The sequence below is a fragment of the Muntiacus reevesi genome, chromosome 6 (genome assembly GCF_963930625.1).
Source record: "Muntiacus reevesi chromosome 6, mMunRee1.1, whole genome shotgun sequence".
NCBI lineage: Eukaryota > Metazoa > Chordata > Mammalia > Artiodactyla > Cervidae > Muntiacus > Muntiacus reevesi.
The window spans coordinates 56,964,113-56,976,744 of record NC_089254.1 but is presented as its reverse complement, the minus strand read 5'-3'; the positions used below and the strand labels follow the sequence as shown (position 1 = coordinate 56,976,744).

Genomic DNA, 12,632 nt, shown 5'->3' with positions numbered 1-12,632 from the left:
CAACATCAAGGCCAAGACATCCTTTTGCATGCTTCATTTAGATCATAACTGAATTTCTGCACCTGACACACAATCACAACTCTGACTCCAGCCAGCAGAAAGTGATCTGAATCATCAAAGCTTCATATGAAACTGTTTGTGTATTAACAATGACAATTTATATAAACAACACACATAGCTATACACACACTCGAACATCCTCATCTGTGTCATCTATATGACAGGATGGGGAGGAGACTGACAATTTATACAACAAATGTGGATTGTTTTTAAGACAATTATTTAAGGATTTTGCTGTGCTGTGTGCTTAGTCGCTCAGTTGTATCTGACTCTTTGTGACCCCATGGACTGTTGCCCGCCAGGCTTCTCTGTCCATGGGATTCTCCAGGGAAGAATACTGGAGTGGATCGCCACGCTCTCCTCTAGGGGATCTTCCCGACCCAGGGATCGAACCCAGATTTCCTACACTGCAGGTGAATTCTTTACCATCTGAGTCACCAGGGAAGTCGACTTAAGGGAAAGAGTCCCATAGTTATTTTAGAGATATATAAGGGCTTTACATATCTCTAAAATAAGTATGGGACTCTTTCCACTGTTGCTAGTATAGCCAAATTTTGGAGAAATGACATCAACTATGCAAATAAAAAGTACTTGTAAATTCCCCAGATTAGTGAAAACTCCTCAAATACCTCACTGCTATTTTTCTTAGGAAAGCCAGAATCCCGGAAACACCAGCCCAACATTGCCCAAGGTGTTAGGAATGGACATACTCCTACAAGAAGGGTAAAGTACAAATTAGGACATGTCAGCAAGTTATGGGGCTGTTCTTACTTTAAAACAGCTTGAATATGTGCACATCCACTCAATTGGTAATTTTATTTCAATAAAATAATTAATCACAAAGATTCTGCTGAAAGAAAAACTGATGAGAGAATGTTCACAATCATAATAAAACCTGAAAACAGTAAATATCCAACAGTAGGGGAACGGTTAATTCCACTCTGCATATCCTTCAAATTATTGTATTACACTGCTTACCAACTGTACTTCAACAGAGCTTTAAAAATGAATTAACAGGCAGACAACAACCTAGAGGGGAGGGATGGGGGGATGGGAAGAACGCTCGAGAGAGGGGATATATGTGTATACATATAGCTGATTCACTTTGTTGTACTGTAGAAACTAACATAATGTTGTAAAGCAATTATTCTCCAATAAAAAATAGGCGGATAACAAAAATTATGAAGGGAATAATATTTAATGATATGGCACTATTGCTAAGTACAGAAAGCAGATTACAGAGACTATTAATATTATAATTCTACTTCTGTAAAACCTGTGTATGTGTGTGTAAGCCTGTGTATGTGTGTGTGTATCTCTAAGAAAGTACAAAAACAATATACACCCAGATGTTAAAAATATTTGCCTCTGGTAAGGCAGAAGACAAATGCTTCTTATTTGTTTCTTTCTGCTTACTTACATTTATTTTTAAATAAAAAATAAATGAGTTTTTGGTAAATATATGAATTTAACTTTTCTTACTCTTAACTTTTCTGCCCAGGGTGGTGCTACTGCTTACTCATACTCCAAGGGCGTAATTTTCCTGTCATGTTGCCGAGTGGGAAACTAGAAGGATCCTGCCCTTTCATTCTTGGAAATGTTCCTCTGTTCTTCTGATTGTGGAAAAGCAAAAGGGCACAGAGTAAACCGTCCAATTGTGTGTGTGCACAGCAGCATAGACAAAGAACACGGGCTTTAATTAAAACCCCAAGAAAAGTAGTGTTATTCACTACAATGGATTTAAAGTTGCAGGTACAATTTTTTTTTCTTTCAAATAAAACATATCATTTCTGAAAATCTTTTAATATCTATCCTTTAAAAAAAAACACAGAAAACAAAAATAATTGCCCATTCCTTAATGGATACCATTTCCTGACTCAGGCTGGGGGAGCAAGTTTCCCCAAAAATGTATATGCTTCCACATCTATCTTTCAGGCTGAAACTAGGAATGGAATTTCAAAATTATACAAAAGTGGAAAAATGAAATTCAAGTTTGAGACACTGTGTTCTGCCAAAGTGTCACTGCCTCTTGCTCCCTTGCTGTTCATTTTTTCCCTGTAGTCTCTCCTGGTACCAGCTGGAGAGACGTTAAAAAGCTCAGCCTTGGGTAATGGCAAGCAGGCAAGCAATCTTTGAATCTCATTATAGCTCAAAGTAAGAAGAAAAATTCCAGCTACATTTCTTCAGTGTTTCCTAAAAATTTCCACAGGTCCTGCTCAGGAAACCGCTGCCTTTCCCACCTGGAAGTCTGCCCAGGAGTCATAAGTAAATGCCTTCCAAATTGCAGGATCTATTTAATTTGTGCAGTTTCTATTCCAAAGGTTTCCTATTAATTAAAGTCTTGTTTAAGTTTAATTGAGAAGCTGAGTTTCCCTATAAAAAAACAGGTCCTTCTCTTTTTCTTTTCATCTGAGTAAAAGGTCTGAAAATAACCATTCATCAAATGAGCAGCTTCCTAGCATGAGTGGCAGAACCTTGCAGAAGGAAGGCAGGAAGGCTGTACAGCCCCGGTGCCCTCTTTACTCCATCCCTATGAGTAGTGTGACTTTGAACTTACATGCAAAACGGTGATGGGGGCACACACCAAGGTCATTCAGAGAGATATCATCCCTTCCCAGTAACACAGTGTGATGGGAAAGTATAACAGACAATGCAAACCAGAACACACTCAAGATCCGGTCTTGGGTTCTGTTCATCTGTCTGAAATCAAGTTGCACGTAACACACTGGGATGGCTTACAGATTAAAAATAATTAAAATGTGAATGAGTATGATACACTTTGGGGAAAAAAAAGAATTCAGTTACTGCGGTTCACATAGAGTAAATTCAGTATTGACATGTGAAACCTAGTGATATAATTCAGATCTGCTGCCCCCAATGTTCAGTCTGTAGGCCACTCCGTAAGCCAAGATAAATTGCAGAGTAAGGCAATAGCACAGATGAAAAGCAGTAAGGTTGACAAGGTCATACGTAGTATCCATTTTTACTCCTCCTCTCAACCGCAAGTGGTAGTGTCTCCTTGATGAGTGTCATGGGCTGAACTGTATCCCCTGAAATTCATATATTGAATTCCTGTTCCCCAATACATCAGAATGGGGCAGTATTTGGAGATAAAGCCTCTAAAGAGGTGATTAAGTTAAAATGAGGCCTTTACGGTCCTAATCCAGTCTGACTGGTGTCCTTGTAAGAGGAAGCAAACTGGACAAAGAGACACCTAGGATGCTTTTGACTAGAGGAACGACTTTGTAAGGACATAGGAAGAAGGTGTGCATGCTAAGGCACCTCAGTCCCGTCCGACTCTGCGACCCTGTGGACCGTAGCCCTCTGCGCTCCTCTGTCTATAGGATGCTCTAGGCAAGAATACTGGAATGGGTTGCCGTGCCCTCCTCTGGGGGATCTGCCCTGGACCCAGGCATCAACCCATGTCATGTCTCTTAAGTCTCCTGTGTTGGTAGGTGGGTTCTTTACCACTAATGCCACGTGGGAAGCCCTACGGGAAGAAGGTGACCACTAGTAAATCAAAGAGAGAGCTGCAGAAGAAACCACGCCTGCCAACCCCTTGAGCTTGGACTTTCAGCCACCAGCACTGCGGGAATAGAAATTTCTGTTATTTAAGTCATCTGCTCTGTGGTATTTTGTTACAGAAGCCCTAGCAAATAAATATAACGAGAAACTAAAAAATTAAAGCTCCTAGCATGCATTCTCCCTCATCGTCAAGTATATAACTGCCAACCTCCAGAGGTTCTGGAGCTCAGCTCCAGTCCTCTGTTTAGGGTACATATCCCATGCACTCTGGTTTTCAGTGTATGGACCATTGTAATTGTAATTATGATTGCAGTCTGATAAACCTGGAAGTATTAACACAATGTCATTCTGGATAGGCCAGAGCTTAAGCCCCTGGATACTTAGGTATCTGTGGCAGAAGCACCTAATATTAGCAGGTTCCACTGAAACTGGTTCTAGTATCATTGTTTTTTAAATGTCAATGACTGGAATTTAGATAAATCAATAAATGCGGGAACACATTTATGTTTTTGTTTAACATGTTACAAATGTAATGGAGGCAGAAGCTCCCAGGGCTCACTATCCCACCAGAAGCAGTGATGGGTGTGAGGCAGGGCCTACCATCTATGGCAAGCCCATGAAGTCATCCAGTCACCAGTGAATGTGTTTGTAATCACAACTTGCAATCCACTGTCCACTAGGAACAAGAAGGGAGGAACCTGATACACTCCTCACTGGATTCTGGCCTGGAGCTTCCGACAGGCAGCATCCTCTTTTTCCTTTTCCTTGGGTGAGCCTCATGGGTGGCTAAACTTATTCAACTTCCCTGCAAGTTGCTGCTTCAAGCACCAACTCCAATTTACAGTAACCACTTTGGATTTTGATAACACCCAGAATTTTAGACTCCCTGTCCTACTCCAAGTCCAAGTTTACCAAAAATTTAATAAGCCAAGTTTTAATCATCATTAAAAAAAAAACAGATAAGGAGACGGTTGGATGCATCACTGACTCAATGGACATGGGTTTCAGCAAGCTCTGGGAGACTTGAAGGACAGGGAAGGATAGGGAAACCTGGCATGCTGCAGTGAGGTCACAAAGAGTCAGACACGAATGAGCAGGTGAACAACGAAATAGATAATACTGTCTACAACTGACCCTTTCCAGATCACTCAATTCTGCTTCCCAGTCCTCTTGGATTAAACTTCCCCAGCCCATTATTCACTCCTAGATGTTTTCTCTACTTGTCTGTGAAGTAAGACCCCCCAACTCCAAACTGTGGAGAACATTCTAACATAGGAGATATTTCTATTGTTATAAAACATGCTCTTTGAAATAGAAAAAAATAATCTTTTATTAGCCAGTAGCAGAGGCTAAACAATGCCAAGTGTAGGAGGAGACAGAAGGAAGAAAGGAAGGAAGGAGGGAGTGGGCTGAGACAGGTTTCTACCACGTACAGTCGTCAGGTCATTCTTTAAATCACCACATACTGAAGAGAGATTTAAATGACCCAGGTTTAAACCCCAGTTCTCAGTGATATTTATTCTTTCCTAATAAATACCTACCCTAGCTCTGTACACTATTCATTTGGCATATTACTATCTAGTTGGCTGGCTCAGCATCCCCACAAGGTCTAACTGGCATGCTCTACTAGTCTTTACAAGTAGCACCGGACCATGTAGAAATAAGCAGTTTCCTGCGGATCCTAAGCTGTCATTCTGTGGTCAAGGGAATGGTCTGTCCACACATCTAAAAGCTAGGTCCATCTAGCAGCTCCTTAGACTCCACAATCACACCACAGAATCAAACCTTTCCCTAAGAAGATGAACTCCCCAATCAGAAATGCCCATTCCTTCCTTGCTCAGGATAGAACTCAAACTCCTTAAAGCCCATTCACTAACACCCTCCTGCAAGGTTCCGTGAGATGTAACTGATCCAACCTCTAGACTCCCAGCCCTCAGGAGGAATTGCACCTCAACTGAATTCTGCCTCTAAAAAGTTTTGGATGGCAAGATTCACATGTTGTAAACTTTTCCTGACTTCTAATTTTTTGTACACAGTGGGTACCTAATAAATGCTTATTGTGCATACATGCTAAGTCGCTTCAGCTGTGTCCGACTCTTTGCCTCCTGTGGACTGTAACCCACCAGGCTCCTCTGTACAGGGGATTCTCTAGGCAAGAATACTGAAGAGGGTTGCTGTGCCCTCTTCCAGGGGATCTTCTCGACCCAGGGATCAAACCCATGTCTCTTTACATCTCTTGCATTGGCAGACGGGTTCTTTACTGCTAGCACCACCTGAGAAGCCCAATGTTTATTGTACTTAATGGTAAATAACTAAATACATGTATTTCATTAGTCAAATGTTAATGTAAAAAACAAAAATTACTTTAGGGATGCTATTTAGACCTGATTTAAGACTCTGAAATCTAATGAGGTATTCTAACTTTCTTTAAAAATGGAGTCAGGGGAAGAAAATTCTTTCTGCAGATAAGCTAAGGATGTGAGGGATTTATATCTTAAAGAACTACAATTTGTGTTGGAAAGGCCCTTAGAGATAATGACCTAATATTTCTCCTTCTAAATCTGAAATTTCAGACTGTGTTAGATACTGACTAGTTGGTGGGTGGAGAACATAGTGATCCTTAAATTACAAAACCACACCCCACACACTATCTCAAATGCCATTTTTTTTCCTGAGCCTAGACAATTTCTGGTATTTAAAACTAGAAATTGTAAGAACAAGGAAAGTATACCCAGAATGAAGTCTAGATAAAAGGTGCTTACTCGGTGCCACTTTCCACCATCTGTGTGAGGAGAGAGATGCCATCCAGATTTATAAACTCCTGGGCAAACGTGACGTCCCGGGAGAGGCTGGCCAAGTCCTTCAGGGCCTCCAGCTTGGCGTCCATACTTGATGACTGGATTCGCTCATGGAGCTGCTGGGCATTTTGAGCCTCACCAGAGAAAAACAAAACAGAGAGTGTTAAAAAACAAACAAACAAACAAACAAACAAAAGACAAAGAGTGTTCACAGAGAAAACTACCACAGATCACAAAAAAAAAAAAAAAAATCACCACCTCATTGAGAAAGGAAGAAACAAAGGCCAAATGCACAAGTTTAGTTAAGTATTACAAACCAAGGGAGGTTTCCAAACATAATGACTTCACCTTCAGGCAACGCTTGTCAATTTTTTTTCACAACGAAAATCGGTTGCCTTTCTTTGACAGGACCCATATTCCCATCTCAAGGAGAAGCAAGAGCCTAAGAACAGTAAAACTCCGGAAATGGAGTGGGTATGGCAGTGTGGAGGGGAAAAGGGGGAGGATGTTTACTTTTTAAGTAAAATTATTATCTACAAATGACAAAAAGCTATTTGCTTAATTAAGCAATTGTACAAATTTATACAGCATGTTCAGCCATTCAGTCAATACTCTGAGTAATAACTGCCTACACAAAATGTTCAAAAGTGTCATTAGACACCCAAATAATCTTTCGGGGTTACTGAAAATCTTCCAGCACAACAAAACGGGGCTTGTAAATTCTACTTTTCAACATGTGTTTCATGCGCATTAGTTATTTACAGCATGAATTTAAAACAAAGTAATTAAACAAGCAAACGAAAATACAAAAAATAATTTAAAACCAAATTAGCAGCTTTGCCTAGAATTAGAGTTCTCATTTTTAAGGCATTGGCACCTGGCTTCTACATGCAGGACAGAAATATACTGGAGGATCTGAATGTCTAGATAATAACATGTCTTCACATTATGTGGTTTTCAGGGACAAGCAGCCTAAGAAAGCGACATTGATACAGGGGTCTAATTGACAAAAACTCAGCCACATTGGGGAGGGGCCTCAAGGAGGTATGTTGGGCAACAGGAACGGTTGGTGCAAAGGAAAAACAGAAGGAACAGGCCTGGGATGTCTGGAGGGACAGAAAGAGGTCAGTGTGCCTGGGGTTGGAGGGCAAAGGGGAGCATGTAAAGAGGTGAGGACAGGCAAACAGACTGGGCCAGGTGGCCTAAGGAGGTCATAAGCAGAAGCAGCAGAGCTGGAGGAATCCTGGGTGGTGATGATTTTCCCTGACTGATAGGATGAATTTAAACATCTAGACAAATGTGTGGTACCTTTGGAGCTCTTAAAATAGCTTTTATATTCAAACACTAGAAGCAATGAATATATAAATGCACACATATTTGCATAAACATGACCCAAGGAAACAAATCAAGATATAGCCCACTGTTATTTATGAATTGTAATGTTCTGCGTAATTTTTTGTTGCAAGCTTCACTTTTCAAATTTTCCATGAGTCTGCAATATCTTTATATTTGGGGGAAATTTTACACTATTAGAAAATAAAATAGCCTTAGTTCTGATTTTCCAAGCAGTTAGAACAACTGAGAAAGACTCTAATAGTTGTGTGGGTGATTGTATCAGAGAGTAAGTATTATTATCAGGCATTGTCCTAGGATAGAAAACAAGTTTCATCTTGAGTCACTCAAATAGCACAGTGTGGCTGCCTAATGTCCCGGGATGAGAAAGTTCTGGGCCCAAGCTTAGAGGCAAACAGCCTCTGAGGGAGCACCAGTGGACACAGAATAGGTATACACAGTAGATGTGTGCTAAGTATTTACCACCTCTGTTCTTTAAGGTTCTAATTAAAGCTTTTCCCAAGGAATTTCCCGAATGGTTCTGGGTCCATGATATCAATTAAGAAGTAATCAAAAAAGTCTATAGGTTCACAAGTTTCACAGATATTTTCAAATGTGCACTCAATATTGCCCAGCAATCCAACCAAATTTTCCTGGAATGTCTGCTGCATGCGTGCTAAGTCATCAGTCGTGTCTGACTCTTTGGGACCCCATGGACTGCAGCCCGCCAGGCTCCTCTGTCCACGGGATTCTCCAGGCAAGAATACGGCAGTGGGTTGCCATGCCCTCCTCCAAAGAATCTTGCCAACCCAGGGACTGAAGGTGTGTCTCTTAGTCTCCTGCAATGGAAGGTGGGTTCTTTACCACTAGGGCCACCTGCCAAGCTCCCCCCAAAATGACTCTTTCACACCTTTTCTTCTTTCCTTAAACTCCCTCATTTCCTGCTTCCCTCACACTGGTGATCTTGCCTCACATTTTATGGAGGAAATCAAAATAATCAGCCAGGAATTTCTGCATCTTCCTATTTCAAAAAGCACAGAGTTCCTTCAGCTTCCTGTTTGCAAGAACATGGTCCCAGGGCCTCTATGCTCATGCTCTGCTTCTTTCTGATGCTCTGCACCTGACCACTGTTTCCTACCCAAGGTCAATCATCCCCTCATCCCCGGCTCTAGAGCTGTCGCCCTCTCACCTTCTCAGGCGTTCTGCCCCTACTGTGTCCCCCTTTCGTTTGTACATCAGTCTCGTCTCCAACTGGCACTGCTGCCCTGCCTCCTAACCTGTCCCCTTGACACTCGCTATCTGTTCCGGGGCAGCACCCAGAGTGATCCTGTCCCTCCTCTGCCTGGAAGCTTCCACTGGCTTCTCTTTCTGTGAAGCTCATAGGGCGATGACAAGAAACAGAACTTAAGACATCCTACCATTTGTTTTAGGTTTCTCAGCTCGAGAGAGAGAAATTGGCTCAAAAAAATAATTAACAGTCTTACTGTTAAGAATCTCTGACAACCTGAATCCACAGAGCGACTGAGGTAACACTGTTTTTCTTTTCGCCACAGCAACTGGCCCCCCAAATCAGTGCAACAGGCTCTCTAACCCAGATGCTTCGAATATCAGTTCCCCAAATGAAAGAGGGCAGAAGGCAGGGTTGCGCTTAAAGCTGACAAAGGAACAGCAGATACTTGATAAGCAATTTTATTTAATTTATCCACATGGGCCAAAATGAGGGATAAGAGGCAAGAAGAGTTCAGGTCATATATAAAAGGGTTCTTAAAAATCTGATAGTTTGGAATACTGGGATGGTTTTAGCATGGAATGTTATGATTCATCTCTTGTATACTGTAGTGACATTATGAAACTAGTTTGCAGATTTCCTTAATTAAAAATAACATCAACAGGGACTTCCCTGGTTGTCCAGTGGTTGAGTCTGTGCTACCACCGCAAGAGGAACAGGTTTGATGCCTGATCAGGGAAGATGCCACATGCTACAGGGTGCAGCCAAAATAAAATAAAATAACAGCAGGACATGGTACAGAAATATGTAAGTATTATCAGAAGTTATAAAGTGAAAAATAGAGTTAGCATAATGCTAACAGTTTCTTGTGATATTCCTTGAGAACCACTTCTATTCTTTTATTGACATATACCTATTTTTTCTGTGCATCAGGGGGATGACTCTACATATCATGTTCTGTAACCTGCTTTGGACTTAATAAATTTTTGAGGTGCCTCTGAGGCAGCACATGCCACATTCCTTTTCACATCTACACAGTATTCTATCACACAGTTATCACCTAACGAATTGAACTAGTCCCAACTGATAGACAGTTAATAGGTTCCAGCTTTTGATTATTGAAACCAATGATGCATACAGCCCTGATTGATGTGTTTGGGGTGTGTGTGTGTGTGTGTGTGTGTGTGTGTGTGTGTATCCTACAGTGCTTTTGTGAGACTATCTATTGAATAATGTGTGTGTGTGTGTGTGTGTGTGTGTGTGTGTGTGTATCCTACAGTGCTTTTGTGAGACTATCTATTGAATAATGTGTGTGTGTGTGTGTGTGTGTGTGTGTGTGTGTGTATCCTACAGTGCTTTTGTGAGACTATCTATTGAATAATGTGTGTGTGTGTGTGTGTGTGTGTGTGTGTGTGTGTGTATCCTACAGTGCTTTTGTGAGACTATCTATTGAATAAATTCCCAGCTGTAAAATTGTCAGAACAAAGACACATGCATTTTAAGCTTGGGTGAATACAGCTAAATTGCCCTCGAAAAAGGCTGTACCAATTTATACTCTTGACCCCACAGCATCTTTGCCTCATGCCTTGATTATCAAGAAGTGTAAATTTTCATCTCTTTTTTGAGAGGAAGATTGAGTTTCTTCTTTCACAGCTATAGCTATATAGCCATATATAAGTCTATATAGATCCTGCCTGGCAAGATAAGACATAAATATATAGATTTATAGACAGAGAGAAAGAGATCATTTTTGTTTATAGGTTTTGGACCATCTATTTTGGGGGCAGTTTATTTATTCACAAGGGATCCCGCAAATTGAGGAATTAACCCTCTGTTCATTACTTACATTGCCAAAAGTTTTTCTTAATTTGTTATTTTTTTACTTTGTTTCTGAAATTTTTCCCAAACATGAAAGTTCTGTGGTATTGCTTTTATTTTTGGTAATCAAATTTATTAATCTTTTTCTTTGTAATTTCTGAGTTTTGTGTCCTACTTAGAACTTAGGATGCTTTCCATACTCCAAAACTACAAATCTATTTACTATAAAAACCTTCCAAAACAAAAATTTCAGGAATGTGAAAACAATGGTCTGGAAACCCAGGCTTCTTCTATTAATAACAGGAACATTAGCCAAAATTTGTGTAAAACATGCTTCATGCAACATGTGAACTCAGGTTAGATTTCCGTAGCTATTATTAATATTACCATGACAGATATAAAGAAATTCTACTTAGCAGCATAATCTGAAGGGCTTTAAACCTTTAAATGCTCAAAAATTCACATATATTTACACACATTTCCAGGGTGGGTTCACGGATATACTTTCATACTACTGGGGAGATGGATAAGGATATGACATCTAAAAAAGATATATATTTAAGATCATCAGTATAGAGATTGTCTGAGGATATGCAACATAGAGGAAGACCATATGCCAAGTGTTGGACTTTTAAAAGAATAACTATACAGTTTTTTTTAATCTTCACTTATTAATGCCCTATCTTGTTAGGAATAATCCAGAAAGAATAGTTTTATAACAGAGTAAGACTGAAGATAAATCCGTTAAGAAAAATGCCACTTGACAGAGTGGACATGAGCTGCACATTATCTAAAACAAGAGTGTGTGCATGCATGCATCTATGAGTGTGGGCGAGTGTGAGTTCTGTGGCTACAGAGAGAGTTCAGCTGAGGTAGATGCAAAAACTTGTAAAAGTTAGCGCAACACCATTTGCTGGTTTCTTTATGGTACTCTAACACCTTCTTGCAAATTCAATAGAGACAGTTTTCAAAAATATATTTTTATTGTGTATATAAGAAGTGAAAGAGTTAGCATATGCTGACCCATATTTTTTCAGTCAAACACAAAATCTTTAAAAAGAAAATCTACCAGCAACAAACAAAGTTTAAAGATCCAATATGTCTTGCTTATAGAGTAATTCCCAATTCTAGGCTCCATGGCTACAGTCAAACCATAAAGTGCTTACTTAAACTGCAGGTGTCTGGACCCTATTCTTAGATATCATTATTCAGCTTCTCTTCAAAGGCCCAGACATCAGCATTTTTAAAGTTCTACCAATGATTCAACTTTGGGGACCACTATTCTCTGGAAAATGTAAACAGTCTCTTGCAGGGGGACTCTATTGTAGTTTTTGCATGTCTCCCCTCACTGTGTTGGGCACATGCAGGGTAAAGCTCGTGTCCCCAGTGAGGCCAAGGCACACCACAGAGTCAGCACGCTGGCTTTCTGGATGCTGAGAAACCTCACCCTGACAAACACCTAACCTTCTTGCAAGGAGTAGTTTGGCACTGCAGAAATTTTGCTCATGAAGCCAAGGCCTAGATTATTTAAAAAAAAAAACAAAAACCTGGTGCCGTTCTAATTCTGAGATGAAACAAAAGTAAGGTATACTCTTTCTGCCCATCAACCAGATGAATAATTTCAACAGGATATATAGGAACTACAAAACCCAAATGAAACCATGGTCTCTAAAGGTCAAATTAACATGAATTCATGCTGACTGAAGTAAGGTCAGTGCTAAGGCAGACAAAAATGTCTTGGCTCAACACAGAGCCACTGAAAAATGAGTGTGAATGATAATTTCCCTTAAGTGGGAAAGAAGGTACTGAAAGCCAGTTTAGTCAACTCCAGCAGCGCATTCTGTTGAGCCCATCACTGTGTTCAGGCTTCA

The 12,632-nt window shown here is 40.3% G+C and overlaps 1 protein-coding gene across 2 annotated transcripts in view; it reads right to left on the bottom strand.

The window, feature by feature from the left end:
• Positions 1-12,632, bottom strand: part of ELMO1 (engulfment and cell motility 1) — a 556,385-nt gene that overhangs the window by 372,369 nt on the left and 171,384 nt on the right. For both annotated transcript variants that reach the window (XM_065939966.1, XM_065939964.1), the window contains exon 6: positions 6,348-6,517. In XM_065939966.1, coding sequence (XP_065796038.1) covers positions 6,348-6,517 — 170 coding nt within the window. The remainder of the gene's footprint in view (positions 1-6,347; positions 6,518-12,632) is intronic.